The sequence below is a fragment of the Tupaia chinensis genome, unplaced genomic scaffold (genome assembly GCF_000334495.1).
Source record: "Tupaia chinensis unplaced genomic scaffold, TupChi_1.0 Scaffold000001_1, whole genome shotgun sequence".
Lineage (NCBI taxonomy): Eukaryota > Metazoa > Chordata > Mammalia > Scandentia > Tupaiidae > Tupaia > Tupaia belangeri.
The window spans coordinates 5,333,609-5,360,048 of NW_006159427.1; the positions used below are offsets into that span (position 1 = coordinate 5,333,609).

The 26,440-nt window shown below is 38.2% G+C and overlaps 1 protein-coding gene and 1 pseudogene across 1 annotated transcript in view; one reads left to right on the top strand and one right to left on the bottom strand.

Moving 5' to 3' along the window:
• The first annotated feature begins 2,091 nt into the window (after positions 1-2,091).
• Positions 2,092-5,135, top strand: LOC102469179 (TIMELESS-interacting protein pseudogene; annotated as a pseudogene).
• Positions 5,136-7,934: 2,799 nt separating this feature from the next.
• Positions 7,935-26,440, bottom strand: part of PTCHD3 (patched domain containing 3) — a 19,262-nt gene continuing 756 nt past the window's right edge. The window contains exons 2-5 of the mRNA XM_006139774.2: positions 25,422-26,437; positions 24,445-24,566; positions 15,448-15,593; positions 7,935-10,000 (exon numbers count right to left, since the gene is read on the bottom strand). Of these exons, the coding sequence (XP_006139836.1) occupies positions 8,496-10,000; positions 15,448-15,593; positions 24,445-24,566; positions 25,422-26,437 (2,789 nt within the window). The 3' untranslated portion in view covers positions 7,935-8,495. The remainder of the gene's footprint in view (positions 10,001-15,447; positions 15,594-24,444; positions 24,567-25,421; positions 26,438-26,440) is intronic.

Sequence of the window (26,440 nt, forward strand, 5' to 3'; positions counted from 1 at the left end):
GCAGGGGAAAAAAATGGGTATTTACAAATAGTTTTCTAGGCACTGACATGCATGTCATATATATACAAGTGAAACATAAATGAAAAATGATTGCATAATTTTTTTTTGCACATTAAATTTTTCATGTAGTATGTGAGGATCTTAACACATCAGTGTATATAGGTTTTTCTTTTGAACAGCTATTTTTTTTTTTTGGAGAGGTTTTCACTATAGGGCGTGTGTGCTCGCCAGACAGATAGACAGAGACATAGAGACAGCGAGAAATCACCCCCCAGGGGGGATGGTCATGTCGCAATCCCTTCTCCTCCATTCTCTCGGGATCTTGGGCATACACGCACACGTGCCCGGTGTGATTTTTAAGCCACCCAGTCCACCGTGGTCCACTACGTGGGAGTCCAGCGACATAGCCATTACACTAACTGCTGGTTCCTGCTCTCTCTATATTTTTAAAGAATTACTTTAATTTTATTTATTCATTCACTTATTTTAATTTGACTACAGAGAGAGGGAAAGTGAGTTCCAGGTCTGGGACTCAAACCATAGTCAACCTTGTGGGAGTGTCCAGAGCCGTAACCACCATGCCACCTGCTGGCGCCCCCCCAGTGCTATGCTTTTACAAAGTATGGGTGAAACATAAATTAGCCAAAAGCCTAGTGATAGAACTGTAGGTTTAGTGCCATTTGTTCTTAAAAACAGTGCTCAGCGAATGTCTTTTATTTAAATCATATTCAGCAACCACATCTGTGAGTTAATTTTTTTAGAGTGGGTTACTAGGCCAAAGGATGGTCTTGAAATTTTTTAGAGTTTGGACAAATTAATATCCATAGAAGTTGTATCAGTTTATACCCTCATAAGCAATGTTTGAGTTTCTGATTTGCCATACTCTATCCCACAGTGTCAGCAAAATGTTTGATTTGTGCTATTGAGATTTTTTTTTTTTGAGAGGTTTTTGATATAGGGCGTGTACACTTGCTGGAGATACAGAGAGACAGAAAGCGAGAAATCACCCCCCAGGGGGGATGGCCATGCCACAATCCCTTCTCCTCCATTCTCCTCTCGGGATCTTGGGCATGCACGCACATGCGCCTGGCGTGAGTTTATGCCACCGGGTCTGGGACTCGAACCGTGGTTGACTACATGGGAGTCCAGAGACATAGCCATTATGCCAACTGCTGGTCCCAAGGCTTTCTCTTATAATAGACAAACCTTTCCCTTTTAAAAAATAATTACCTTTTTTTTTTTTTTGCATGTGTGTTAAAGACTAATTTAGGCCCAGCTGTGGGTTGTGTTCTGCTGCTTAGCAGGCGGCGGCCACATGGGAGGCCTGGGTTTGTTTCTCAATGTACCCTACAGAGCCAGGTGTAGTGTCCTATAACTGTAGTCCCAGCTACTTAGGAGAAGGAGGCAGGATTGTGACACAGTGAGCTCCTATCCAGAGAGAACAAAATCAAAATACACACACACACACACACACACACACACACACACACATACACACACTGATCCATCTGGAATTTGTTTTAGTGTAATTTAGGAAGTTCAGCATCAATGGACATTGAATGATTGCCATCCACCTCAACTTGAGCTACTGTTTTCATGATAAAGAATTACAGCTGAAACATGGTTTTCTAATCAAGGATTAAACTTTCTATTCCCCTTTGTTTCCTTCTGTGGTGACATGACCTGTAATCAACTATAGAAAGTGATGTGTGTCACTTCCAAGCCAAGGCCTTTAGAAAGTTCTGTCCTTCCTATGACTTAGACATAGGCAACTGGGGAGCCCATTTGAACTGTGGCACCATAAGTTGGCAGGAACCTGGGTTTTTGAATCATTTCAGGCAAGATATTTCTTCACTGTCCAGGATCGTATATAGTGACCGTTATATGAGTGAAAAATATGTTTCTGTTGTGATAAGTCACTCAAATGTTGGGGCTTATTTATTAAAAGTCTGGTATGGCTTTAGTTCTAGAGAATTTGTAAAAGATATGGAAGAAAGATGGTTTATCAGTTGGTGACTTTTAGAGTTCACCATTGTTAAAATGAGAATTCTATTCATTGACACCTGTGTCATCCACATCACTAGACTAGACATGGCAGAATCCAAAAGTAAAAAGACATATATTAAACCAATTCAGGCTTATTAATAACATATATCACTTAAAATAAGACATCCAGAAAAAATTTAAATTATATATTTATCAGGACAATAGTAGAAAACCACTTTTGGCTGCTGGAGACAGAATTAACAATTGCATAGGAAACTTATCAGTGATCTATATTAAACAGATAGCCCTTCATTTGTAAATATTAATGGATAACCAAACATTGTATCTGAGGAGTACAGAGGAGGAGGAAGAAAACCTAAAAAATACTTGAAAACTGAACTATTATACAGATATTTGATAATTAACCTGATGTTTAATTTTAAAAAATTGAATCATAGCAGGGTGAAGTTTTACACTTTGCACTCCAAGAATAGATTTAGAAATGCTTGAGCCTTTGAAGGACTACTTTGCAAATTGATCCTGTCTTAAAATGGATTTGAATTTTTTTAGAAATAAGTCGTCTATTCATTTATGTTGCTATTTTTTCAAAAGCAGTTGTAAATCTTTAAACATTCAATGAAGGAGACACCAAACTAACTTAAATTTTGAAAGATATTGAAATTACAGAAAACAACGGTTTCTCAGGGCAGCTAGTAGCATGGTGGTTACATTGGCTGGTCACTGAACTATTATACAGATATTTGATAATTAACCTGATGTTTAATTTTAAAAAATTGAATCATAGCAGGGTGAAGTTTTACACTTTGCACTCCAAGAATAGATTTAGAAATGCTTGAGCCTTTGAAGGACTACTTTGCAAATTGATCCTGTCTTAAAATGGATTTGAATTTTTTTAGAAATAAGTCGTCTATTCATTTATGTTGCTATTTTTTCAAAAGCAGTTGTAAATCTTTAAACATTCAATGAAGGAGACACCAAACTAACTTAAATTTTGAAAGATATTGAAATTACAGAAAACAACGGTTTCTCAGGGCAGCTAGTAGCATGGTGGTTACAGTGGCTGGTCAGCTGCTCAGTTTGAGTCCCAGACCTGGCAACATGGGAAACAGTTCAGTTATGTGTGCATGCCCAAAATCCTGACGAGGGAGAGGTAGAGATGGGATTGTGGCATGACTATTTCCCGTGGTGGGGAATTGATTTCTCACCTTTTTTGTGTGTGGGTCTGTCTCTATTTTTCTCTAGTGAGTGCATGTGGCCTCTGATTAAAAAAGGACAAAAAGTTTGAGACCAGCAGATGGTGTAATGGTTACATCTCAGGACTCCCATACAGTAGATCATGGTTTGAATCCCAAATTTGGAGGCTTGAAACTCATGCTGGTGCATGTACATGTGTGCCCAAAATCCTAAGAGAAGAATGGAGGAGAAGGGACTGTGGCATGGTCATGGGTGATTTCTTGCATTCTGTCTCTCTGTCTTTCTCTGTCTCCCTGGTGAGCACAAATGTCCTATAGCAAAAACCTCTCAAAAAAAAAAAAATCTTGAAAGAGAGCCATTGTTAGGCTTGACCCTGTAGCTTAGTAGCTAAGGGAACAGGATTCCATATGGCAGTCAGGGTTTGAATCCCAGCCCAGCTGCTTGAAAACTACTCCAGCTGAGTGAGCAGGCATGCCCAAAGTCCCCACAGGATGGAGAAATGGAGAAGGGATTACAGTATGACTATACCTCATTGGGTGTGCTTTCTTCCTTTTCTTTTTCTGGTGAGTGCATGGGCTTTCTGGCAATTTAAAAGAGAGAGAGTGCACCATTGAAATTACCACTACAAGTGAGGGAGGACATGAACAATTAAAGAAGAAAAGTTCCAACACTCATGATTTAATTTTGACATTTCATCATTGTTATATAATTTCTTAATTTATGAGAAGTTTTTGATGAGCAGCCATTATTTTGGGATAAACTTATATTCCACATTGGAAGAAATAAAATAGAAAATGCCTATTATTTTGCAATATTCCCATTTGTTTTGCCAAACACTTAAGATACTAAGAAATAGAGACAATCTATTTGAGGTTTTATCTTATAAAATATTTGTCTAAAATGTTAATCTCAACAAATCTAAAAGAGTAATGTTGAAGATATTTGGACTGGCTCCTGAAAAGCACAACTTCCCCACCATGCCAATCATGGTACTGTGACTGCTGAAGTCAGTGGGAGAGGAAGAGATACTGGAACCACAGGAGAATGGCTTGGATGACCTACCAGTCTATAAGCATGTAGGAGATGAAATTTTCCCCCCCTTTCCCACCTCTACTTCTCCAGAGAGAGAGGAGCGAGCTGCTGAAGGAGTGGAAGCCAATGAAGAATCAGGGTATGGAATACCTGTTCCTGTACCTCCAAAGAGAACAGTTAAAAGGAATATACCCAAGCTGGATGCACAGAGGTTAATTTCAGAGAGAGGGCTTCCAGATTTAAAGCATGTATTTGAGAAGGCACAATTCAAAGATAAAGGTCATTAGGTTGAAGACTTGAAGATGCTAATCAGACACATGGAGCACTGGGCACATAGGCTATTCCTCAAACTACAGTTTGAGGATTTTATTGACAGAGTTGAATACCTGGGAAATAAAAAGGAGGTCTAGACTTGTTTAAAACAAATTTGACTTGATCTCTTTATTTTACATGAAGTTTTTGTTAGCAATAATGACAAAGTAGGGGAAAATAATGGCCATGATGTAGCTGGTACTGAATTAGATCCCTTTTTGACAACCTCATCTGAAAATGAGAAGTTTGCTTCTGAGTGGAGCAGAAGCCTAACAGAAGAGCAACAACAAAGGATTGAAAGAAATAAACAACTAGCCTTGGAGAGAAGACAGGCAAAGCTGTTGAGTCATAGTCAGTCCCAAGGAAATGACACCTTAATGAGTACACCCCGGGTAGAGACAATGGAAGAGGTTAACCCTGGTGAGGACCAAAAGGAGTCAAATGGATTAAATGTAGACATTCTAGACAGTCCAAATAATGATGTTACTGCTGACACAGTAAGTGAAGAGGAAGAATTAAGAGTAGACCAGGTCTACTGGATTAGGTCTGTTAAATGCCCAGTAGTAACTTTATGCTTCATCCAGAAATAGATGATGTTGGATAGTCTTCCTATAAGAGGAAATGTATCTGCAGGTTTGGGCTAAACATGTATTTTTCTCTACTTTGAGTGAAAATATCCTTAAAACATTTGCAGATTCCTGTCTGTCTCTCCAGAGAGTGCATGCACCCTATTGCAAAATCTCTCTAAAAAAAAATTATAAGAAGAATAAAGGCATTTGTTGATCCAGGAATCAAAGGTGAAAAGACAAGTAAACAGAAATTTATTTTGAAATGAATGTTACTTAGTATTCATACATAAATATTTGTGGGCAAAACAGTATAGGAGGAAATTTATAGCATTAAAAGTGTTCTTAGAAGAGAAGAAAGATTTAAAATGAATGATTTAAGCTACAATCTAAAAAGACTAGGAAAGAAAAAACTAAACTCAAAGTAGGTAGCAAATAGGAAGAATTAAAAATCAAGTGTCAATGGATTAGCAGAGAAATAATAGGGAAGATTTTTCTTTGAAGAATTTTATAAAATTAATAATCTTTGGCTGTACTGATCAAGAAATAAGGTATACAAATTACCAATACCAAAAATTTCTCAGGGGTCATCACTAAAAACATTAGAATGGTAATAAGGATATAACCAATTGACTACTTAGTTAAAGTGGGTAAATTCTGTGGAAGACAAAACATATCAAAACTATAAAGAAGAAATTGATTATTTGAATGGTCTTTTTTTTTGGAGAGGTTTTCGCTATAGGCGCGTATGCTCGCCAGACAGACAGAGACATAGAGACAGAAAGTGAGAAATCACCCACCAGAGGGGATGGTCACGCCGCAGTCCCTTCTCCTCCATTCTCCTCTTGGGATCTTGGGCACGCATGCACACGCGCCCGGCATGAGTTTTAAGCCACCGGGTCTGGGACGTGAACTGCGGTCGACTACGTGGGAGTCCAGCCACATAGCCATTACGCTATCTGCTGGTTCTCATGGTCTTACGTTTGCTAAAGAAAGTGAATTTGAAAAACTCTGGGCCCAGATGACTTTACTGGCGAATTCTACCAAGCATTTAAAGAAAAAAATATATTAAGATGCAATCGCTCTCATAGAAAAAATAAAAATAAACTTTATTAAAAAATTTTTTTAGGGACCAGCAGTTAGTGCAATGGCTATGTCGCTGGACTCCCATGTAGTCCACCGTGGTTTGAGTCCTGGACCCACTGTCTTAAACTCACGTCAGGCACGTGGGTGTGCGTGCCCAGGATCGTGAGAGGAGAATAGAGGAGAAGGGATTGCAGCATGGCCATCCCCCCTGGGGGGGTGATTTCTTGCTTTCTGTCTCTCTATCTTTCTGGCGAGCGCATGCACCCTATAGCAAAAACCTCTCAAAAAATTTTTTTAAAAAATAATATCAAGGTCACATCATCTATTTCAGGAAATAGAGGGGAAAAAGGCTCACCAGTTCATTTACTGAGAGTGGTATAAGTTTTTAATATAAAACTTAAGGGAGACATTACAAGAAAAAGGAATTACAGATTAACATCCCTCATGATCATAGGAACAAATATAGTTGACAAAATACTAACCAGTCGAAGACAGAAGTGTATCAACATAGTAATATGCTATATAGGTCATCTTAGGAATGAAAAGTTGATATAATATTATGGTAAAAAAAATTCTTCAACAGAAATGACATTATAAGATTGAAAGAGAAAATAATACTTTTAATAGACAAAAAGTTTTTGCCAAAATTTAATATCCATTTGTGATACAACATCTGAGAAAGCTAGTAAATAGAAAGGAGCTTGCTTAATATGTTGGAACACCTCTATGAAAAACTTCCTGATAATCATTAGGTGAATGATGAAGTAGTGAACATATTCCTTATAAAGTTGGGAACAAGACAATATCTGCTCTTAGGTTTTTTTTTTTTTTAAAACCAACATTTTATTTGCTGCTTTAGGCAACGTATTAAGGCAAATAAGAGCTAACGATTACATAGAAAGAAATGAAATGGTCTTTATAAGTCATTACATAATTGTGTAGATAAAAATATGAAAGAAATTATACAAAAATCTTTAAGAACTAATAATATAACAAGTAACATAATGTAATATATTAAAAGTCATTATATTTTTATATATTAGTGAAAAATTTTAAAGGAATTATTTTACAATGCTCTAAATAATAAAAATGCTTAGGAATAACTCTGCTAAAAACTACAAGATATTTTTGCGAAAAATAAAGAAGACCTAAATACATGGAGAAAAATCATAGCCACAGATGGAAGACCTAATATTGCAAAGATATGTTTTCTCCAAGTTGATATGCAGATTCATCATAACTCAGTGGAGACACCAGAAGGCATTTTTGAGAAATTGACAAGTGATTCTAAAATTAATGTGTAAATGCAAAGAACCTAGACTAGCCAAATCAATTTGGAAAGAAGAAAAATGTTAGGCAACTTACACAACTTAATTTCAAGTATTAATACAAAGCTTCAGTAATCAAGGCAGTGTGGCATTGCTCTTATAGACAAACAAATCTATGGAACAGAAATAGAGTCACACATAACTGATTTTTTGACGCAGGTGTCAAACTAATCCTATGCTGAAGGAGAGTCTTCTCACAACTGAGACTGGGGCAATTGGGTAGCTTTTATGGTGTGAAAAAGATCCTCCACCCATACCTCCCAACAAATACAGGTCTATGGATTATAGGTCTAAATGTAAAATGAAAACTATTAGCTTTGTGAAAAAAACAGAGTTAATTTTTTGTTTGTTTGTTTTTTTTTTTGTCACCTTGATAAAAAGAGTTAATTTTTTGTTTGTTTGTTTTGTTTTTTGTCACCTTGGACTAGTAAAGGGCTTCTTAGAGAGGATACAGAAAACTCTAACCATTAATAAAAAATGATAAATTGAATTTATATGCTTAAAAACTTCTGTCATCAAACTATACCATTATGAAAATGCATTTAAAAAACCCAACTGGAGAATAATAAGTTGCATTTTCACATAATAATGCCTTTAGGAAATATAATAAAATAATGTTCCATTTTTAGTCTGAACAATATATAAACTACTTGAATTCCAGGTATAAACTTCTAATGATGAACTCAAAGGAAAAATAACAAGAATATTTTACCTTACAGTTGTTTGTAGAGACTATAATAAAGATGACAACACTTCCTACTTTAGTAAAGGTATTTTAATGTAAGACTAATTAATTTTTCTCTGGATTTTTAAAGTAACAATTAAAAATGGGATTTCCAAGTCAAGGAAACATGCCTTTGTTTTAAGTTTATTGACTATTCTCAATAGTGCATTTTTTAAAAGTCAGATTGGATTGGGGCAATGAGGAATTCTATAACTGGTCTTTGTTAGTGGCTATTTAAATAAACCTTTAAAAAAAAGTTAAGAATACCGGAATAAAAATTAGGCCATGAATAGCCCCAAATACCATAACAAGAAACATAATCTTAAAAAATGTTCTGAAAATGTATGCTTTAGCTACAGATAAAACACTTACCCCTATTACTGTTGAAACTGCACTTTGTAGCACTGGATAACCTAGCATATATAACGCCTCAATTGATTTTTGGTTTAATGAGGGCTGAGAACTGGAAACAAATGCATAGGAAATGTGTGCGGAAAAATCAAAAGAAAACCCTATACAAATGATAAGATTAATCATGGATATGGAGTCAAGATTGACGTTCCAGAATGCCATGAAACCTGTTACTCCTACAATCACAGAAGCAATAGCAAAAGTTACCCACAAGGAACACATTGGATGAGGAATTAAGAATAAGCTAACAAGGAACATAGCTGCCGATGCTACTATGACATTTCGAATGGTGTTTTCTAATATTGCAGAATACTGATCAAAATATATGAATGCGTGGTTATACACCATTAGGGGAATTTCACACTTTTCAGCTATGCCTCGTAATTGGAGTAACATCAACCTCTTACTGATTGAGGAGGAAATATCTATAGTCTGAATAAAGCCCCGGGAAGAAATGATTTCGTTTGATGATGAAATATTAATATCATATGTAAAAATTGGAAACTGTGTTAAAAAACCAGAAATGCTATTCATAAAAGTATTTTTATCATTAGGATCTTGGTTGTTATTTTTCATATACTGCAAATAAGCTTGTAACCAAAATTCTGTAAGATTTTTATCTATATAGTCATTATTTTTAAAATCATTCATGCATTTTCCCAATTTTTGCCTAACATTTTCATCCCAGTAGTCAACACTTTTGGTAACAATAACCATAACCCTGGGACCATAATGTGAAAAATAGTCCTCCTCCACATTAAAATATGGTCTGATATAGGAATCGTCACTTGCCAAATTTCGAAGGTCTAAACCTTCCTGCACTTGGAGACACCCATATATACTTAATATGATGTATAAAATGTATATCAGCACTACAAAAAACTTGGACTCAGTGCTTGTGAGAAAAGGGCCAAAATAGTCTCTAAAGAACACGTTCATTGGATGGATATGAGCTTCATGTTCTTCTGGTTCAAAGCCAAAGGGGAAACAGCAGAACTTTTTCAGTGAGGAACTTTGTTGTTCGGGAGTCTCTGTCTTTTTCAACCAGCGGAGACAGATTACTTCTCTTTTACCATCCAGAGCCATAAATGCACCGAAACAGGTGATGTTATAAACATAACAAAAGAGCAGGGTTGTTCCAGTATAGATGCAGAAGTACTGTATAGACCTGAAAGAGCTCATAATCCCTGTGTAGAAGGCCAGGATGTTGGTGAGAGTGGTGATTGTAATGGACACAGCCACCTTTGAATAGACATCGGACATCCGTTCTCTTATGTTATCCACAACCCTGGTCTTCTGCCAGGCAGAAATCATAATAAACATGTCATCAACCCCAACGCCTGTTTAAAAAAAAAGAGAGAGGAAGAAAGAGAGGGAAAGGGAGGGAGGGAGGGAGGGAAAAAAAAAAGAGAGAAAGAAACAATTTTCTTACATATTAATAGCCATTAAAAATTAAACAGATTTAAAAAATTAAACATTCAAACCATTTTCTTTTTTCATCACTTAAGGTCTTATTTCCCTTGGTCAATCTCTGTCTAGATACTACCTTTTTAGTGATATTTTCTCTGGCTGCCTATGAATTCACAACAGAATCATTCCTTCCTCTATAATAAGTCTTTGGTATATACTATTACTTGTACTAGCACAGCATACTCTAGTCCTAATATCCACTTTGATTGTTCTAATAAAAAGATAAAAAAAAAAAAAGCTGGCTGACTGGGTGTTAGCCAAAGAAGCATTAACAATTAATCTTTCATTCTAATAGATTGCTTAAGAGATAATTTTCTAAGCCATTTTACACTGATGTACAAACACTTCTAGGTCACACCTCTGTTGCTTAAAATATAAACAGAATTTATGTGTTCTGCGTTTAGCATCTAGCTGTCTCTGTAGTACGACTTAGAGGTTCCAAACAGTTAATAGACACACACACACACACAGGCATATATGCACAGATGTAGCTTTTCTGCTAGTCTGTTTTTGATTACTAGAATGCTGTTATTCACCCTTGTCCAGGTTAACAAGCTCATTACAACGCAAGTACTCCTGAGATCAGACATATGCACCAAAGTAATTCATAAGAATCCTTTACATATCAATGCCTACAAGATAATTAATTCCTTTCCACAACGAGATTTCATGATTGGGTTGGAATAGAGATAACAGGAGAATATTTGAGGGGGACCAGCAGATGGCATAATGTTTACATTGCTGGACTCCAATGTAGTTGACCGTGGTTTGAGTCCTGGACCTGGCAGCTTAAAACTCACACCAGGCACATGGGCGTGCATGCCCAAGATCCCAAGAGGGGAATGGAGGAGAAGGGATGGTTATCCCTCCTAGGGGTGATTTCTTGCTTTCTGTCTCTCTGTCTCTCTGGTGAGCACACATGCCCTATAGCAAAAATCTCCCCAAAGAAATATTTGAAGTCACCATTGGGCAAAAGGATTATAAAGAAAAGAGGCTAGAAAAGACAGCATGAGCATGTTGTGGATAAATTTCACATCCCTCAAACTTTCTGCAAGAATGGACATTAATTTCACTCATGTATGCCTTTGTTTCCATGTATATTGCAACAAGATCAGTAGTCATGTATTGTTTAATGATGAGGAAACGTTCTGAGAAAAGCAGTTTTGTCATTGTGTGAACATCATGGAGTGTATTTACACAAACCTAGATGGTATAGTCTACTACACACCTAGGTTATATAGTATAGCTTATGGATCCTGGGCCATAAACCTATACAGTATGTAACAACACTGAATACTGAAGGCAACAGTGGTCACACGTTTGTCTAAGCATAGAAAAAGTACAGTAAAATACATTATAAAAGAAAAAATGGCACATTTGTAGAGGACACTTATCATGAATGAAGCTGGCAGGATTGGAAGTTACTCTAGGTGAGTCAGTGAATGAGTGTGAAGGCCTAGAATGTTACTGTACACTACTGTGGAATTTATAAACACTATATACTTAGGTTACACCGAACTTGTCAAAAAGATTTTTTCTTGCATCAATAATAAATTAACCTTAGCTTATTATATTTTTATTTAATAAACTAGAATCATTTTAATATTTTTATTTTCTTGAATTTACACTTAGCTTAAAACACAAACACACTGTGCAGCTGTATGAAAGTATTTTCTTTCTATATATTTCCTTATTCTGTTTAAAATTTTTTGAGTTAAAATTTTTTTACTCCTTATACTTTTGTTAAAAATTATGACACACACATGCACTTCTGCCTAGGCCTACACAGGTTCAGAGTTATATCACTATCTTCTACTTTCCCACATTGTCCTACAGGAAGACCTTTACGGGCAGTAACACACATGGAACTGCCTCCTTCTGTGATAACAATAATTGCTGGACTATCTCATGAAGGACCTGCTTGAGGCTCTTGAGGAGGTGTCACTCTTCAGAAATAAGTGGTTTGCTTTTTCATTTTTTGCCGCAATATCTGCTTGTAAGCAGATAATCTACCATGGACATTTCCTGCTATTAACAAAAACCTTTCAATGGTGGGAGTCCATGTTTTCAGACTTTTTAAGGAGCTTACTGAGAATGGTAAAACCTTCTAAACCCTTCATTGAGAATTTTCTTGGTTGATTGTTTCTCTTTTGCCGTTTCCTCTTTCCACTTACTCAGTTATGTGTTCCTGTTCCAGTTCCAATAACTCTTCATTAGTCAGATCTTCAGGAACCACTTCTAGGAGCTCTCAGTGTCATCCTTATTTACACACAGGTTAAAGTTGTTTGCCATCAATCACAGCCTTGCTGATTTTTGCAGCCTGCTCATCTTTGGCAAATTCTTTGAAGTCATGGGTGGACCTCTTTTGTCTTTTTTCATGTCCCATTCATATACTCCTTGGTGACATCATCTCAAGTTCAAGCAAAGTTCTTCATGTAGTCATAAGTGTTTTAATCCTTTTAGAATTCCATCAGTTTCTGGGACCAGCAGTTAGTGTAATGGCTATGTTGCTGGACTCCCATGTAGTCGTCTGTGGTTCAAGTCCTAGACCCGGTGGCTTAAACTCACAACGGGCGCGTGTGCATGTGTGCCCAAGATCCCAAGAGGAGAATGGACGAGAAGGGATTGCAGTATGGCCATCCTCCCAGGGAGTGATTTCTCGCCTTCTCTGTCTCTCTGTCTTTCTGGTAAGCACAGGCATCCTGTAGCAAAAACCTCTCCAAAAAAAAAAAAAATTCCATCAGTGTCTTCCTTAGTTGCAGCAACAGACTGGGCAAAAGTTCTCCTAGGGTAGTGGGCCTTAAAACCTGTTAAAACGTCTTGATCCATTGGCTGGATCAAAGTTATGCTGTCTGGAGAAAAAACACAACTTTGGTTTTGGGATAAAAATCACTAATAAAAGGAAGATGCGAGGGAGCATTATCAATAATTAGTAAAATCTTGATAGCCATGTTATTCTCCAAACAGTACTTCTCCATGTTGTTGGCATAACAGTACAGGAGGGCATCTTGGAAGATGTACTGGGTCATCCATGACTTCTTATTGCTTCTATACTGCACAGTATATTTACTGAAGTGCTTGAAGGTTCTTAGGTTCTTACTGTGCCAGATCATAAATGGTCTCAGTTTGTAGCCTGCAACATTGCTCCTAATCAAGATGGTTATCCTGTCTTTAAATGCCTTGAACCCTGGCATTGACTCGACCTTGTTAATGGATGAAAGTCTTTTCAAGCATCCATTTCCAGTATCGAGGTTTTAACCATAATGTCAAACTGTTCTGACAAGCGATTTTCTTCCACAGAAAACTTACCTAGAATTTCCAAAAATTCTTGAACTGCCTTCATTATCATCACTTGCAGATTCACTCATCACTTTCACATTATGTAATGAATAATGAGTCTTGAATATTTTATTATTAATTATTATTTTTTTAGTTAGAGGGTATATGCACTTACTGAGGGGAAGAGGAAAAAAAATAAAAGAAAGCATCCCCTGGGACCAGCAGTTAGCATAATGGCTATGTTGCTGGACTCCCACGTAGTCGACTGCTGTTCATGTCCTGGACCCGGTGGCTTAAAACTCACGCTGGGCGCGTGTGCGTGCGTGCCCAAGATCCTGGAACGGAGGAGGAGAAGGGATTGCGGCGTGACCATCCCCCCTGGGGGGTGATTTCTCGCTTTCTGTCTCTCTGTCTCTCTCTCTCTGTGGCGAGCGCACATGCCCTATAGCGAAAACCTTTCAAAAAAAGAAAAAAAAAAAAAGAAAGCATTCCCCACCGGGAATGGCCATGTCTCAATCCCTTTTTCTCCTTTTGAGATTTGGGGCACACTCACACACATGTCCAGCAACTGGGTCTAGGATTCAAATCACAGTTGGCTATGTAGGGTAAGTCACTTAAACCACAGTGTTACCAGCTGGCCCAAGTCTTGAGTCATTTAAGCCCAGGGCTAGCAATAAATTCAATATCATAGTTGGGTCCAACCTTTTCTTCCAATATTATAAATATCCTCTTTGTTTTGGCTGTGATCATTATGGTGCTGAGAGAGATCCACTTCTGTGTCTGATCGTCAGCTGAGGCCATTAGAAGTTTTTCCATATTTAACCTAAAATTTTTGTTAGTTGATTGCCTTCCGTTAAGTAGATTCTTTTTTTTTTTTTTTCTTTTTTTGGAGAGGTTTTTGCTATAGGGCATGTGCGCTCGCCGGAAAGATAGAGACAGAGACACAAAAAGCGAGAAATCATTCCCCGGGGAGATGGCCACACCGCAATCACTTCTCCTCTGTTCTCCTCTCGGGATCTTGGGCATGCATGCACATGCATCGTGCGTGAGTTTAAGCCACTGGGTCCGGAACTCGAACCGTGGTTGACTACGTGGGAGTCCAGCGACATAGCCATTATGCTAACTGTTGGTCCCTCAAGTTATGTACTTTCCAAAATATAAACTCCTTTTTTTCTCATGCTTAGTGTAAAATAAATTCTGAAAGTACAAAGAAAAATAGGAAAGAACTGTAATTCCATCCAGGTGTAATCCTTGCTAACATTTTGCCGTACATCTATCCAGAATTTGTTCTGTTCAAATATACAGATATAACTATTGCTTTATTTCCAACATTTTGCTTTATAACTAGAAATTTTTATTTAATATTACATACTTATTTTTAAAGACTGAATATGGCATCAGTGTTTTCATATGCTATCTTTAGTTTGACCAGTCCCATATTGATATGGAATTAGATTGTCTTCAATATTTTCCTGTTCTAAATCATAATAAAATGAACACACTTGTTCAGGGACCAGCAGTTGGCGTAATGGCTATGTCGCTGGACTCCCATGTAATCGACTGCGGTTCGAGTCCTGGAACTATTTTAACTATTTATTCATTTATTTTTATTTGGTGATAGGGTGCATGCACTTGCTGGAGAGAAACACAGAGAGAGAAAAAATGAGAAATTACTCCCCCAGGTAGGATGGCTATGCCACAATCCCTCCTCCATTCTCCTCTCAGAATTTTAGGCACACATGCACGTGAGTCCAGTGTGAATTTTAAGCCACCGGGTCCAGGATTTTAACTGCAGTTGACTGACCATGTGGGAGTCTAGCACCTTAACCACCATGCCATCTGTTGGCCCCTCCCCTGCCTGTTTAAACCACTTAAGAATACTAGATTTAGATTTTTCTACTTCTAAAGATAAATAATTCAATTTGATATTCTTTTTTCCTAATATTTTATAGATTTGTAAAGCCACCTAAATACTTTTCCTTCCATTATCTACCCACACCCTCACACAAAGCATATCCTCATAGTTTGTTTTACTCACCTAAAATAAGAAATGGTGAATTTGCAACTATGATCACAAATGGCACCCCAATGTATAACATCAGGCCAAAGCTGCTCACCACTGCCAACATAGCAGAAATCACTCCAAAGATTGCAACCCATATTTTGTTTTGTGCACAGTTACACCTGTAAATTTGGAGGGAAAAATCATGGAATTTGTGGTGGTAGCTTCCATACTAAAATTCTATCAATTGATAACATTCTTAACATGGATACCTATTCATATACTACTGGGGCAATAATTTCCACACTTGTCTACTGGGAAACTTTAATTCCCAGGCTCTATTCCAGACCAACTGGAAAAAAAAGGGGGGAGGGAACAGAAAGTTTAAGAATCTATGTTTAGCAACTCTTCTGGCTGACTCTTGTGTAGGTAGCCAAGCAGTAATCCTAGTGACTAGCATTTCAGAACCACAACAATTTACAATACTGGAGATGGTTAATTCCACTTTGATCTATAGAAGGGTGTGAATGAAATGTAACAGGTCATAGAGGGCAAACTGTAACATAGAAACTTTTTGGTTTTTTGACTTAGGGCACATTTGCTTGCTTGAGAGAGACAGTAAGAGGAAGAATGAGAAATTGTTCTCGAGGGGCTTTGGCACACTGCAATTCCTTGTCCTCCTGAGATTTTGGGCAAGCACACACATGTGCCTAATATGATTTTCAAGCCTCTAGATCTGGGACTTGAGCTATATTCGACCCTGTGGGAGTCCAGTACCTTAACCATCATACCACCTGCTGGCCTAAAACTCATCTTACAAACACAACACTAAGTAGCTCCTTTATTTCAAAGCTAGTTCAATGTGTATTGTGGTAGACAGAAAATTAGTCTTATTTTAAATCATTTTTGGGATTCTTCTCTACTGGTGAAGTGGAAAAGTACCAAATCTGAAAAAGAAACAAAAAAAACCCCACCAAAACCCACCCTGAAATGTACTACATTTTGAATGATCCAATCTGTGCCTGTTTCCTTGTCAGACCAACACAAATAGGAATACACATGAAACATTTTAAAGTATGATTCAATGCTTTACCTACTGAACAATCACAAGGCTGTATTTTACAATGCTGGCTGCAACCTCTGGGTTTAGATGTTCCTGGCTAGAAACTGTTTCAAAACAAATGACTGGTACCTGCCTTCCAGATACTTCAGTATGGGACAGAAACTAAATTTGGAATTCAAGTCTAGGAGAGGCAACTAAGAAACTGGAACTACTTTCTTCAAAACAGAAGGAACATGACACAGAAGATCTTCAGATACGATCACATTTAAATAGCTAAAATTTCTTACTAATAAAATTCCTACACTATGGCTTATTTTACTTTTTCTCAACTGCTGGTGCTATGAATTAAATTCAAGGTCCCAAATCAACACACACATATAAATTCCAGAGAAAAAGTAAATTGCCTTGTTCTATAAAATTTTATCATAATGAATACTTTCTCAAAACAAAAATACTGCTTTATAGGAGTTTAAGATAGAAAGGGAGGGACCAGCAGATGGCGTAATGATTATATTGCTGAACTCCCATGTAGTTGACTGTGGTTCAAGTCCTGGACCCAACTGCTTGAAACTCACTCCAGGTACATGTGGGTATGTGCCCAAAATCCCAGAAAGAGAATGGAGAAGGGATTATAGCATAGCCATGTACCCACGGGATTTCTCACTTTCTGTCTCTCTCGTGAGCCCTATACCAGAAATCTCTCATTAAAAAAAAAAAAAGGAAAGAAAAAGAAAGGGAGATGGGGTCAGCAGATGGCCTAGTGGTTATGTTGCTGGACTTCCGCATGGCTGACTTTGGTTCTAGTCCTGGACCTGGTGGCTTCATATTCAAGCTGGGCGTATGTGTGTGTACCCAACATCCTAGGAGGATGGAGAAGGGATTGTGGTGTGGCCATTTCCCTAGGGGTGATTTCTCACTTTCCCTCACTGTCTCTGTCTCTCTCTTAGCACATGTGCCCTAAGGCAAAAATCTGTCCAAAAAAACACAAAAAGATAGGAAGATAAACTTTGAAATAGAAGGATTACTGAGGTTAGAAGGATTACTGTGACTAGTTGCTGTGTTGACTTTCTCTAAATGACCTTTTTTTAATGTTCGATAGACAATAGAAGGGACAATTTAAAAGTAGAACACTATAGGAATTTGATGAATAAACTTGTAGATGCTCCAGTACCCAGGAAGGACCTTGGTTTAAGCAGTTCATCAGAACCACCTGGGGACTCTTGGAACTTTTGGTTTCCTGGAACCCAGCTTTCCAGGTTCTGCTCCAGTGGATTTATAGTGAAAGTACAGAATCCATCGGTCTAAAATTGTCCTGTGATTCTAATATGCAGGCAGATTTGGGCAGCAGTGGTAGTAAAACAGCCAGTTTTCTGAATTTTTTATTTACTAAGCAGGGATCAGCTAAATTTGAAATCGTTACACTTAGAAAATGCTGTATATACTTGATGAGGGATCCACATCTTATTTGAAAAGTAACAATGCTTCTCATAAGTAATTAGCTTATAATATATTTGAGAAGGGAAAGGATTCCAGATTTTATCAGAAGTTCATCTGATATTTGGTATAAGCTTAGTTATTTTCAGAAACTCAGGCAAGGGGTCAGCAGGTGGTATAGTGGTTGAGGGGCTGGACTCCCACATGGCCTACCACGATTCAAGTCTTAGACCTGGTGGCTTGAAATTCATGCCGGGTGTGTGTACATGTATGCTCAAAATCCTTAGAGGAGAAGGGATTATGTTATGGGCATCCACCCTGGGATGGGGGTGATTTCTTGCTTTCTGTCTCTCTGTCTCTCCACTGAGTGCATGCGCCCCATAACAAAAGTATAAATAAATAAATAAATAAATAAATAAATAAATAAATAAAGAGAAAAGCAATTCTGAAATACTTTGGAAGCTCAATATACCACTACTTGCTTGGGCTATAATAAGATTTAACTTGGAGTACAAACTTTTGAAAAAGTCTTATTCAAATGGCTTCACTGCAAGACAATAAATATAGAACCTAAAATATATGTTCAACTAAGGGTTCCAGTATGAGGTAAATGTGCGTATGCAAAGAACCAGTGTACATGTGTATGAAACAAGCGGGATAGGAATATCTTAGAGACTATTAGGAACCTCTACCCAGAACACAGATAAAAGACCCTCAGTGATTAAGGAGGGGGACAGAGAAGTGTTCTAAGAACTTAGAAGAGCAGAAGGATCAGTTTTATATCCAAGCCAGAGAAGGAATACATCAGACCATTATGGCAGCATACATGAGGATTTTCCTATTCCTTTTCTTCTGCTCTTTGAGCATGCTCCAAAACACAAACCAGCTCAGCAAGATGGAGAGGAAAAGTGATAGAAGTCTGGCAAGTGCTCTTTACCCCTTTAAGGACTATCCCATGTAGCATGGTCTGCTAAAAGAGGTGGGAAAAAACCCTATAGCTTCAAGTCAAGTTACTACTTTTATTTATTATATGGACATTTTAATTCTGACTGGAGGACGTTGTCTTAAGAATGACCACAAAGTCATAGGGCCAGCCCGCGTTTTCATGGGGCAGAGGAAGAATTTGCTCTACCTTCAAAACTGAAAGAAGACAAAGGAAGACAAAAATAAAGTTGCTTCAAGTTATACCTCATGAGCCTTTTGTGTTTAGTGTATTGGTTACAAAGGCATAAAAAAATTTGAAAGACAATATCAATCATGTTCTAATTGCCTTTAATACAGACTTTATGCATTATTTTTCTTAATCATTTATAAAGATAAGCAAGAAATGGTTATACATTCACATCTTCGAAAATAACTATTTAGTAGAAAACTTTTTTAAACCAATTATAGTATCTTGTAACTTCCATACTAAATTAAAGAATGTTTTGCTACTAACTTTAACAAAAAGTTCATGGAAAATTCATACTTTCAAAAAACTTCATATGGGGACCAGCAGTTGGCTTAATGGCTACGTCACTGGACTCCCATGTAGCTGACCATGGTTTGAGTCCTGGACCCTGTAGCTTAAACTCACGCCAGGCGCGTGTGCGTGCGTGTCCAAGATCTCGAGAGGAGAATGGAGGAGAAGGGATTACGGGCATGGCAACCCCTCTGGGGGGTGATTTCTTGCTTTCTGTCTGTCTCTGTCTTTCTGGTGAGCACACACACCATATAGCAAAAATCTCTCCAAAAAAAAAAAATCCAAACTTCATATGAGCCAGCAGATGGGTTACATCACTGGGCTCCCACATGGCTGACTACGGTTCAAATCCTGGACCTGGTGGTTTGAAACTCACACTGGGTGCGTGTTTATGTGTGCCTAAAATCCAGAGGAGAATAGAGGAGAATGGATTGCAGTATGGCCATCCTCCCTGGGGGGTGACTTCTTGCTTTCTCTCATCTCTCAATATATTTCTCTCCTTCCCTGCTGAGCACATGCTATAGGAAAAATATCTCTTAAAAAAAAAGAAACCCAAAAAACAAACAAAAAACCCACAAAGAACAAACTTTATATGGGTTTAAAAATGTTTTAGTCCCAAAATAAACTCCTAACTTTAATTCTATTTTTCATGAACTTTTTAAAATCCCCTCTTACAATCTTTGTGGCTCCTTCTACATCTAAATTCTGTTTTTTGCTGACATCATAGTTTAGTTTTTGGATCACAAGAGTTCATTTAATCATTGATGCACTGTGTAAAGTAAAAAAAATATATGCAAAAATAAAGCTCACCAAAAAACTAGACTTAGTTTCTTCTAACATTTACCTGAGATGATCAGTTCTTTAGAATTGTCTCCAAATCAGAAGTATACCTCTGAATTATCTGTATGTGTCCTGGATTCGCTGAGTCAGATTTTTAAAGTCCGTTGATAACCATTTTGTCTATTTGATGTCATTGTTTAGCATCTTTGAGAAAAAAGTTCTGTCATCCCCTTCTCTCCACAAAAAAGAGACTGAGAGGGAGATCAAAGTGAAAGAGTGGAAGAGATGGGTCAAAGAAGTTACAGGCACATTAGAAAATACTTAGTGATAGGGCTGGCAGGTGGCATTGTGGTAAAGGGCCCTGGACTTGAACATGGCCAACTGTGGTTCGAGTCCCAGACCTGATGGCTTGCTTTCTCACTTTCCCTCTCCCTCTCTCTCTCTTGCTCTGTCCCTCTCTGGTCAAATTAAAATTAATTAATTAAGTAAGTAAGTAAATTAAATTAAATAATTCTTTTTTAAAAAAGAAAATACTTAGTGATGAATGAAAACAAACATACACCTACTGTAACTTATAAAATGCAGTGACAACAGTGCTCAGAAAAAAATACCTGAAAATACTAACATGAAAACAGAAAAAAGAGGGGCTAGCAAAGTGGGGTAGTGGTTAAAGTTCTTGACTTCTACGTGGTCAAATGTAGTTCGAGTCCTGGACCTGGTGATATGAAACTCACACTGGGTGTATGTACGTGCATGCCCCAAATCCCAGGAGAATAATGGAGGAGAAGGAATGTGGTGTGGCCATTCCCTCTGGGAGGCAATTTCTTGCCTTCTCTCTCATTGTCTGTCTCTGGCAAGCATAGGCACCCTACAGAAAAACCTTAAAAGAAAAAAAGAAAAGAGATCTCAAATAAATATCCTAGCATAGCACCTTGTGGAACTGGAAAAGGAATTTAAAAAACCCAAAAAAACATAAAACAAAAAAACAAAACTATCAGAGTGACTTAGTCTGTGAGTTATTATAAGAAAATACCTTAGACTGGGTGATAAATAAACAATGGAAACTTATTTCTTATAGTTCTAGAGGCTGGAAAGCCCAAGATCAAGGTGCCAGCAGACAAATCATCTAGTGAGAGCTCAATCTTTCATAGATGGTGCCTTCTTTCTGTATCCTCACGTGGTATAAGGGGCTAACAAGCTTTCTTGGAATTCTTTTATAATGGAATTAATCCTATTCTAATCACCTCCCAAATGTTACACTTCTTAATACTATTATACTGGGGATTAGATTTTCACATAGGAGCTTTGGAATGATCATATGAACCATAGCAAGAAGGAAAGAAATAATAAAATTAGAACAGAAATAGAGACTAGGAAAATGAGAGAATCAATGAAACCAATAGTTGGGTCTTTGAAAAGATCAACAAAACTGACAAAACTTTATCTAGAATGATAATGAAAGACAAACAGTAAAGTCAGATAATAAAGTGAATCTATTACTACTGACCTTATAGAAACATGAAATTATGAGAGGATGTGAGAGGACTTCCAAAAATTCGTGGAAAATTGAATTAAAGTATGATTGTATTTTGTTGAAACAAATATTGAAATCCATGCAGTGTTTTCATAATATGCATTTTCCATGAACTCTTTGAAGACCCCCTCATACTATCAACAACTCTATACCGAATATCGTATAACCCAGATGAAATGCACAAATTTCTACAAACACACAAAACTGACTTAAGATGAGAGGAAATCTCAGTATGTCTGCAAAATGTATAATAAAAAGATTGGATTAGTAATAAAAAAACTCACAATGAAGAAGAGTCATGAACCACCAGATGGTTTCACTGGGAAGTTCCATCAAACATCTAAAGGGGAATTATCACTAATTCTCAAGCTCTTTCAAAAAATTGGAGGAAATACTTCCTAATTCACTCTATGAGATCACCATTACATTGATACTAGCACCAGATAAAACCATCACAAGAGAAGAAAACGACAGTTGCAAAAGTCCTTAGCGGACCAGAAGTTAGCGTAATGGCTGTCGCTGGACTCCCATGTAGTTGACTGCTGTTAGAGTCCCAGACCCGGTAGCTTAAACTCACACTGGGTGCATGTATGTGCCCAAGATCCTGAGAGGAGAATGGAGGAGAAGGGATTGGGGCATGGCCATCCCCTAGGGGGTGATTTCTCACTTTCTGTCTCTCTGTTTTTCTCTGTCTGGCAAGCACACGTGCCCTATAGCAAAAACCTCTTAAAAAAAAAAAAAAAAAAAAAAAGTCCTTAGCAAATACTAGCAAACACAACTCAGTTATGTACAAGGCCACTAGGTGGTGTGGTGGTTAAGGCGATAGACTCCTTCATGGGCCAACTATGGTTTAAGTCCTAAACCCTGTGGCTTGAAAATCATGCCAGGCCTGGTATATGCGTGCCCCAAAATCCTGAGAGGAGAGGAAAATGGAGGAGAAGGGATTGCAGTGTGGCTCTTCTCCCTGGAAGGTGACTTCTTACATCCCCTCTTTCTGTCTTCAGTGAGCATGCATATCCTATGAAAAATAATTATTTATATACACACACACCACAGACAAGTGGGATTTATCCCAGGAAAACACAGGTGGTTCAAGAAAGGAAAAATGAATCTAATACACTACATTAATAGCACAAAAGAAAACAACCACATGATCATCTTAGTAGATATAGAAAAGGCACTTGACAAAATCCAACCCTCAACACCCAAAAACTAAGAATAGAAGGAAAATTGCTTAACATGACGAGGGCATTTATGAGTCACAATCTAATGTCATACTCAAAGGTGAAAAACAATAGTTTTTCTTCAAGAATATCCACTTTCAGCATTGATATTTAACATCATACTGGACGTTCCAGCCAGAACAATTAGATAAGAAATAGAAATAAAAGGTGCCTGTATTGGAAAAGAAAAAATAGCTAAGCCATCTCAGATTACATAATCTGATGTATGAAAGTTCCTAAGAATTCACAAAAATACTAGAATACACAAATTTGTAAAGCTGAAGGATACAAGGTTAACACACAAAAATGAGTTTCTGCATATGTACAGTAAACAATCCCAAAAGAAAATTAAGAAAGCAATTCCATTTAAATAGCTCTAAAAGAGTAAAATACCTAGGAAAAAATTTAACGAAGGAACCAGAAGATGGTGTACTGGTTACATTGCTGGACTCCCACATAGTTGACTGTGGTTTGAGTCCTGGACCCAGAGGATTGAAACTCACTCTGGGTGTATGCATGTGCATGCCCAAAATTCTGAGAGAAGGATGGAGAAGAGGGGATTGCCACATGGCCATTCTCCTGGCAGGTGAACACAAGCACCCTATAACAAAACCTTTCTTAAAAAAAATTAACCAAGGGGATGAATGACTCATACACTGAAAACTGCTAGACATTGCTGAAAGAAACTAAAGAAAACCTAAATTGTGTAAAGATCCTTAGTTTAATGGCCAGGAGGCTTGCTAAAATGTCAGTCCTACCCAAAGCAATCCCTACCAAAATTCCAATAGCCTTTTTTTTTTCCTTTTTTTCCTTTTTTAGAAATGAAGAAGCATATCTCAAATTCAAATAGAACTGTAAGGATCCTTGGTTGAACAAAATAATTCTGAAAAAGAGCAAAATCAAGAATGTTTTACATTGGCCATCTAAAGGAATGAGGTTCCGATACATACTACAAGGTGGATGAACCTTGAAAAATTATGCTAAGTGAAATAAACCAGTCACAAAAGTACAAATATATTTCACATATATGAAATCTCTAGATTAGGCAGATTCATAGAGACAGAAAGCAAAGATTAACCGGGACTGAGCAGGGATTAATGTAATGGTTGCAGAGTTTCTGTTTGGGGTAATGGAAAATATTTGGAAACAGTTGTGATGGTTGTATAATATCGTGGATGTAATTAATGCTGTTGAATTGTACACTTAAAAATGGTTAAAGTGGCATATTTTATGTTATATTTTTATACATACTTTACCACAATAAAATATTTTTTAAAGAGATTTTAAAAACTAGGGGCTGGCCCATGGTGCATCAGTAACATAATGCTCTATGATACTGGACACACATGGGAAGGTCTCAAGTTCACATCCTGAGACCTCCCTATGTACTCTGGGCATACGTGTGCCCTGACTGGCTGAGGCTCGGGGTGGATTGTGGTGTAAAGACCCCGTTGGGGATGACTGTGTGTCTCTCTCTCTCTCTTTTATGGAAGAAATAAGTAAATAAACTTATGAAAACTAATAAAAGTATTTTTACCTGTAGCATGATAACACAGCAAATAGTATGATTAGAATGTATGCCCAGTGAAACAAAGGAATCACTGTCATAGATGTTGCCTCAAATTCCAGTTGTCTGGAAAGGGATGTAAAGTAGACCACCTGCCACAAAAATATACTCACATAAGTAACTATTAATTTCAATATTTGTGTGTGAGTTACAAACTCTATATACATAATATGGATTGTTTCTAAAACGTGTAAAAATTCAGTAAAAGATCAGCATATGTGGATTATGATTTTCCAGGTTTGTGTAAATACATTCTATGTTGTTTGCCCAAGGGCTGAATCACCTAAATTGTTTCAGAAACTATCCCCTTTGTTAAGGGACGCATGACTGTGTTAGTAGGTTGCTGTGCTGACAATTATTAAACAGCTAACATGTGCCTCACACCAACTAGGTGGTTTATATGCAAGGAGTCTTCAAAAGTTCGTGGAAAATCTGTATTCTGAAAAAATGAATGGATTTCAAAAATTTTTTTTACAGAAATAAACTAATATTTTAATTTTATTTTCCACAAACTTTTTGAGTTCCTTAATAACTAACTTGAAAAATGCTGAGCTAGTTATCTTCTTAAATAATACCATAGAACTGTTAATGAGAGATTTATTTGTTTTTTAATTACAGTGAGCTCCAAACAAGTTTTGGGACTCCCAGAAACCAGCAAAGATTAATTAAGAATTTCAAATTTGGTTAGAAAACCGAAACTCAAAATTAAAGATAAGGATCAATATCTGTACTGAACAGACCTGTCTAGGGGGACATAGGATTGTGTTATTGACCGAAATGTTACCAAGGATTTAAGATTTGTAGGCATCCTTCGGTGTTAAGAAAGTAGGGTTAAGTACCAAATACCGTAGAGCACAGCCAGCCTTGAGTCAAGGATCCCACAAGTGCACCTAATTCAGCCCTCCCGCTGTCTCCCGGCCTCCGCGCTATCTCCAACTGCCAGGTACCTTGATTTTTTCCAAGGCCAGGCTGGCCATAAGTCTGTTAATGTGGTCCAGGAACTGGATCAGCCACTGCTTGCTCTGCTCTTTGTCCACCTGCTGCTCGGACTTCAGGAAGTACACCAGCCTCATGGCTTTGGCCTGCAGGATAAGCTTGCCCATTCCCACCATCTCACCCAAGCTGGTTCCTCCCAGGGAGCCGACCAGGTGGACCAGCTGGCCCTTGTGGCTGTAGATGGGGAAGGTGAGGTTCCTCAGGTAGAGCGTTTTGTCCAGCTGCCAGGCGCGCAGGAGCGGGTTGGGGGGCACGCAGGCGGTCATGTACTTGGCGCACACCTGACTGAAGACGATCTTGGTGCCATTATGCACTGCATACAACGTCTGCACGGCCCTGTCCAGTTTGCTTATTTCTCTAAAGATGTCTTGTTCCAGTACCGTGTCGAAGCGGGAGATCACCAGAATGGAGGCGAAATTGTACTCGCTGCTCCTCCTGGAGGCGGAGAAGCTATAGGAGTCGTTGGCGAGAAAATGCTCCTGCACAAAGCGCCGCTCCGCCTTGGCCGGGCTCGCGATTGGGGTGTACTGCTCCTCCAGGTCTTCTTCCTCATGCGGGAGGAAGATGAAGCCAGTGCCGAGGACGGCCGTCAGCACCATAGGCACCAGCAGGAAGACCCAGGGGTACGACCCTACCACCCATCCCAGCCGCTGGAAGGCGCGGGAGAGCGGCGCTTCCAGGCAGTCGGTTTTGCAGCGGTTCCCGGTGACAACCTCGGGCACTACAGGTTCCAATTCTGACTCTTGTGCGACTGAATCCGGTTTCCCAGACTGCTTCGACTCCAACTCCTGTATTACTGACAGTTCCCGCTCTCTGGGCTGCCCTTCCTGTCCCTGAAAAGACGACGGCCACCGGCCATCGAGCGGCGCTGACAGGGGCGGTGGCGCCGTCTCTGAGTCGGACCCCTGCCTCTCCTCTGGCCCCCGCGCCGCGCTCCTCTGAGACTCCGGTTTCGGAGACACTGCCTCTG